The sequence below is a fragment of the Doryrhamphus excisus genome, chromosome 7 (assembly GCF_030265055.1).
Source record: "Doryrhamphus excisus isolate RoL2022-K1 chromosome 7, RoL_Dexc_1.0, whole genome shotgun sequence".
NCBI classification, from domain to species: Eukaryota; Metazoa; Chordata; class Actinopteri; order Syngnathiformes; family Syngnathidae; genus Doryrhamphus; species Doryrhamphus excisus.
The window spans coordinates 10,568,628-10,574,982 of record NC_080472.1 but is presented as its reverse complement, the minus strand read 5'-3'; the positions used below and the strand labels follow the sequence as shown (position 1 = coordinate 10,574,982).

General features: G+C 41.9%; 1 protein-coding gene and 1 long non-coding RNA gene across 3 annotated transcripts in view; one reads left to right on the top strand and one right to left on the bottom strand.

The window, feature by feature from the left end:
* Window positions 1-913: 913 nt before the first annotated feature.
* fbxw4 (F-box and WD repeat domain containing 4) overlaps window positions 914-6,355 on the bottom strand; it is a 31,524-nt gene continuing 26,082 nt past the window's right edge. For both annotated transcript variants that reach the window (XM_058076918.1, XM_058076919.1), the window contains 3 exons: window positions 5,917-6,058; window positions 4,641-5,430; window positions 914-4,222 (listed from right to left, as the gene is read on the bottom strand). In XM_058076918.1, the coding sequence (XP_057932901.1) occupies window positions 5,293-5,430; window positions 5,917-6,058 (280 nt within the window). In that variant the 3' untranslated portion in view covers window positions 914-4,222; window positions 4,641-5,292. The remainder of the gene's footprint in view (window positions 4,223-4,640; window positions 5,431-5,916; window positions 6,059-6,355) is intronic.
* LOC131131900 (uncharacterized) lies at window positions 3,987-6,154 on the top strand. Its single transcript, XR_009130260.1, has 3 exons — window positions 3,987-4,441; window positions 4,811-5,022; window positions 5,283-6,154. It is a non-coding gene; the product is annotated as an uncharacterized LOC131131900 (long non-coding RNA).

The following is a 6,355-nucleotide window of genomic DNA, read 5'->3' as shown; positions in this document are numbered from 1 at the left end:
TTACAAGAGACGTGCACTATGTGTGATAGTTATGAGGACAACGTCAGTTATCTCGTCAATTTGCCATTTTATGTGATATCAAGTTAAAGAATCTCGTGAATTAATACGAGCGTGCTGATGAACCGGTGTTTTTTTACGCTAGACTGCTGCATGCTAGCGGGCTTCCGTTAGCCACCGATAGTCCACTGTATACTTAGCAGTTTCAACTAGTTTGGGCGCGAATTCGACGACAGTTTTGTAAGTCGCATATAAATGTGCAGAATACGTTTGGACTACTGAATCTTAGTTCATTTCATGGTACGTTTGTTCTTATGGACCCTCTTTGTGATGTTTCAGTTCGCTGAAAAGCATCTATGGATGAGTTTGTCAGTTCCAACTTGACTGAGTGGCAGCTACCAGGGCTGATTGAAAGGTAAGTCATCTTCATGCCTTCATTTTATGGGTATTGTTTTACAGTAGCTACTGTGCCTACTATATGCTCTATTCATAAGAAATGGCGGTGGGTCAGTCACTGTAGCTTGTACCAATGATTGATTGTGATCCATCTTGTGATTCCAATATATATTGCTGTTATAGTCAAAAAGTTTGCTCACCACTGCTCTAGACAATGATGACAAACTCTCTATGGTACACATTATGATCCCAATTGGTAAAAAAATGTTTGGGGTGTGTTTTTGTGTTTTAAAATAGACCAAGTAAACATAATCGAGACATTTTCTTAATATTATGTTAGGGTTGATTGCAGTACGACAACACTGCACAGTAGTGGGACATATTGAAAACAAGACAGTTGTATCTAAAATTGTAATATTATATTATATTATTTAAAACTCATCTTCTCAACAATCTGGTAATGACACCCATAATTGTCCTACAGATGCCAGGGGAGAAGTCGCCCTGACTCTGCTGCCCATCCTGCTCCCTCCGCCTGTGTTTAAAAAGGGCAGGAAATTGGTCCGGGCGAGTATTCAGGAGGTGAAGAGAGCCTTCCTCGATGTTAAGCCCGTAAGTAATTTACCTTTCAATAGAAATTAAAATGTAAATGAATTGTGAAATGACTCCAGTTGTTCTTTTACACAGTTTTAAAGAAGGACTCTTTTTATGAGGAGCTACTTGAAAAGATTGTATTTCGTGGAATGTGTGACAACGTAACATTTGGCTGTGTTTCTCATTTCATGAAGCACTAGTCTTACAAGTTGTAACTTGGTGTAAGTTGTTACTCCATAGTGATGTGTGACGTATAAACCACAGACCAAACATAAGACTGGCCAAACCCCCTGAATAAATTGTTGAACACTCCATTGAATTTAATGGTGTCATACTTCTCCCTGTAGAATGTATATTGAAATAGCTTCAGTAGAGAGCTGATGACAATTGCTCTGCACTGCTAGAAATACTTACAAAATACTTACCTTTTTTTCTTTTCTCATCATAGGTCGGAGCTAACATGGTGGAATACTTGCAGCAGGCAGAATCGCCTCCCCATTTGTGCTGCTGCTCACAGAGCCTCTTGTTCTATGTATATATCACTCTCTCATAGCTGTCCCCCTCACTTGTTCTTAAAATGTTATTTTTTTTGTACATAATTTGTTCATATGTGAAGGAAATGTTGTGAGTTGTTATATTTGTATGTTCTGGAAATGTTGAATTTTAATAAATATTTTATTGTTACATTGGTGTCATTATCATTGTAATATATTATTAATAGTATTAGCATACAATAAAAAAATAAATAAATAATTAAAATATATATAAATATATATGGTATATTGGCAACCCAACTTGCTGGGTTGAAATAACCCAGCCGTGTAGTAAATATGAACCCAGCGTTGGGTCATTTGAACAACCCAATGTACAACCCAATTGTTGGGTTAAGAGAACCAACCCAACTTGTTGGGTTAAAATAACCCAACGCGAGGTTGGTCCTATATTTAACCAGTGTTGGGTTGGGAAACAACCCAGATTGGGTTGTTTTTAACCCAGCATTTTTAAGAGTGTATATGTGCCCTGTGATTGGCTGGCCACCAGTCCAGGGTGGACTCCGCCTCTCGCCTGAAGACAGCTGGGATAGGCTCCAGCACCCCCGCGGCCCTTGTGAGGATAAGCGGTAGAAAATGAATGAATGAATAAGCTGAAAATTCTAATCTTAAAGTTACAAGGAACTATTTGAGATAAGTCAATGTGCATGGAATGGATCAATACAATTGGTTGGTTTCATCATTTATGTTAAATTAATTAACGTTTAATTAATTAATTTAATTAACTATTTCTAATTATATTTCTAATTTATAATTATTCTAATTTTTGGGGTAGTACCTGTATGTTATATGTCTCATGTAGTGGAGCACTCGGGGAAAGTGTGTTATTCTAAATACTACCACCAGATGACGCCAAAGTATAAAGTGTGGGTGGCTATGCATTCATGGCGGTCTGAAAGAGTTTTATAAGCCATCACGTCAATGGTAAGAACATCCAGCAACAAACTCTGAAGCTTGAGCTACCGTTTGCATTCAAATAAAAACATCCGTTGAATAAATAGCAACTTCTCTTGAACCTTTTTTTTTTTTGACTGTCTTGCTTCACGACTTGTCTTTTGAACTTTTCAGACAACAAATCGCATTGTCCTTTCAGGAATTTGTGTTTGTTCACCGTGCTTCTTTCAGGCACCTCCTTATTCAGGACCCCAACCAAGTCAATGGTTCCTTACATCCCACTTTGACAAGTAAGGAGGATACATGCTAATCTCCTTAATCTGGCCTTTCTCCGTCACAGCGCCACAGGGAGAGAAGCAGCACAGAGAGTAATCCTGTGGAGAAACAATAGGATTAAGGCCAGCTCTGTGAGTGACAATCACTATCCACCCACTGATCTGCAAAGAGAAACCACTAGAATGGAACTTGATTTTTCTTTGGCGGGTTTGACAAGGATTGTGGTGGAGTAGTGGAGATATTTGGTGGCTTGTGACGGGAGGGAGGGGGGCTTCTTGTTTGAGGGCTGCTGGAGGTCTGACGGCCATGTTGGTCCTCGGAGCACTATGCATGACTGACAGTTGAAAGGAAGCGCTGCTTTGATCTGGTGGGGGGGTGAATTGGCGCTGGCAAATAGGCTGAAAAGACACAAAGTACACGGCAAGTACACGGCACATACATTGATACACAGTCGAACCTTGGCTTTCCAACCCCCCGCGCTTTGGACAATTTGCTTTACCATTTAGCCCCCGTTTTCGTTACTGTGGCAATTATCATCATGTCCCAAACGGGCTGTTTCCATATTTTGGGGTGTCTGGAAAGTACGGAATTTATTCTCATTTTTCCAATGGGAAAAAGTGCTTCAGTTTATGTATGTTCCAATTTTCACCAGACCTTTGGGAAGCCAGCCAATCCGCGACTGAAGGCCACAAGAGGGATGATCCGTGAACTGCTACTGGGACGCAAGACCCAAAACACCCAACGTTCCCAGCATACATCACTAAGGATGCGTCCCAGTCCATCCATGAGATGTTCTTATTGATCTGGTCAAACCAAACAATGTTCATCCAGGAGTGGTCTTTTGGTCTGTGTCCAAACAATACGTGTATTCTCCATGTTGATATCAGGATGTAGACCTCTGGGGCTCGGGCCTTTCAAAAGTAGCACCTGTGTATTAGATCAATACTAGGCCGACACCTAGGCCGACCCACCCCCGTGTCCCGTCATCCTGGAGACGGAAGCGCCGGTACCTTTTCATCATCAATCCAACCTCTACCGTATCTCCATCACCTCCCCAAGCTGAGCAGCACCTTCCTCTTGGAATCAACCCGACACCTGCAAGCTCTTTAACTGAACTCCAATGAAGCATTTCTAGACTGGACCTAGCCCCCATCCTCAGGAGGATATGTCTTATACAAATAGATGTTCTGTGGTTGTCTCTACGGTTGCACTTCCAAGAGCCTCCACTAGATGGCCACATTAGTATAAATATGTTTCTAAAAGGCGCCAAAGGAAAGAGCACACAGCTCCTTCCAGAAGCTGCATGGATTCATAGAGACAAGTTCAACAAGTGATATTCGATCGTCAAGCTCAAGGCTGACTTGCAGTGAAAGCCGAAAGCTTTTCTAGCTTTTCAGCTTCACCGAACAGGACGAAAGAGAGGAGCCCGATTGTTCTCATGTTACACAATGCCGTTCATCGGAGCTCCATCCGGGATTGTTCCACCGGTCTCACGGCTGGCCGGCAACGTCCGACTAGAACACAAACATAGAAATCTCGTGAGAAAATAATTTGGCAATTTATCAAAATAATACGAGGAAAAATATGTAAACACAAAAAATGAAAAATTAGGTCGGCAAAACGCTACGTTCATGGACATTACAACCCGGAAGCCCTGAGACTGACATCGCTCTTGCTAGCATAGCAACGGAACATTAGCATATTTACTCACATCACGGCAAGGTTCATCGGGGGTAAGCTAGCTAACTTTCTGGTTCATGCCTTGTGTGGAAACAACATTCAGGGTGACCTGAAACTGTACTTTTGGAAAAAGGGCTTCCTGAGGAGGACAATTGTTCGATTCCGTAGACAGCTCAGAAACCCGACTTCACATTTCAGACCCCTAGACTGGTCACGTGACCACAACATAATATCTCAACGGCCATGACTCACCCAGCCGAACTGATTATTTATCTTCTACTTCACAATGAACAGTAGAAGTAATTCCACTTCTCTTAAGTCTAGATGAGCCCTGGAACGCGGAAGAGAGGCTTTCTATTTACGCATGCGTTCTTCCAACTTCTATAGTTTGGTGTCACGTGGTTCTGTCTGTGTGTTTACAGCGCCACACGTAGGTTTGTCCTGTGTATTGCACCCTTTTCGTTCCGTCTGGCTGCAAGTATTTACTAATGCGACACAGTGTGGACTGAGGATCTCTGCTCCAACAACTAAACATGAGGATTCCAACATCCAGTGAACGCAGCACACGTCACCGGAATAAGGCATCCTCATGGCCTCCAGCTGCTTTGTTCCAAGTTGTATATTAAAGGGAAAGGTATATGTTTATTGCTTGTAGAACATTGATATTTCATTGTGGTTGCGTTGTGTGCTAAAAGGCTTTTAATAAAATATTTTTCCCTGTATAATCCCATGCATGCGAGGTTTGAATGTGTACAAAAATGTAAACAAGCTCATTTTGAAAGGATGTCATTGAAGATATCTCTATATACCGTAGCTCTACAAAAGAAAAGCAAAGTCCTCATTGAACGTATAAAAATACATCTTTTTATGTGTTCTTTTTACAATTCTCGGCAGTTGGCATGTGTCACGTGATGCTGATGCTGATGTTTTGTGTGAAGTCCAAGGAGTGGAGCGCCGTGGCCAGTGCTGCGTACAGGTGAGAGCTGCTGAACTGCAGGGAGTACACGGGACTACTCACTGACTCTGTGCCCAACTGGAAGAACTGCAACAAATACATCAAATATTTGACATGAAAAAATAAATATGTTTTCAATTTACAGTGGAACCTTGGTTAGTGTCATCAATTCCTTCCAAAAAGGCCCGACTCTAACTAAAACGGACATTAACCAAATAGAGAGTTCCTGTGAGAAATAATGGAAAGCCAAAAATGTTAACACAAGACATATTTGGAGAGTCCACCTTTTACACGTTAACCAAAAAACATGCTAACTGGTGCGGTTGCTAACCAAGGTTCCACTGGATCTATTCAGGCTGGAAGATGTTATAGTCCATACTGAGGAAGACTTTTCATACGATGTACCGTTCATGGCCAGAGAATATGAATTTGCCACAGGATGACGCTGTTTGATGTAAATATTTAGGGGGAATGGTTAAACGGCAGTTTGGGAACGGGAATGGGAACGGGCCTTCACAGCACATACAGGCCAGAAAGGCATTTCATAATTAAGTATACAAAATGTGCACACACCTGTAAGCATTCAGTCCTTCTTTTGTCCCAGAGTCGAACGACACCATAGTAGGAGGAGCCACTGGCTATCATGTGATTTCCGTCTGTCTGGATGCAGTACAAGGCGCTGTCGTGAGGTTCCTCCCACTCCATGACATACTTCCTGTTGGGGAGAAACTCACATCTTACTGTGATACTGTGACCCAAGGAAAATAATCGAGTATAAACGAATGCAATTTCATGGAAGAAATACTAGAATAGAAGTTGTAAAGGTACACCAGGGCTTCTGATGATGTGTTTAGGCCTGCAGAGAAGGCCTTGCTGGCCCTGACTGCACACCATTTGTGAGTTATGCTGAGAGCTGCACCGATTTGTAAGATTTGTCCTCCTCATGGCGTGTAACATTTGGAAACCTTCACTAGTATCAGTTCTCCATCTGTTTTGGTTTCATCTTTTTTTA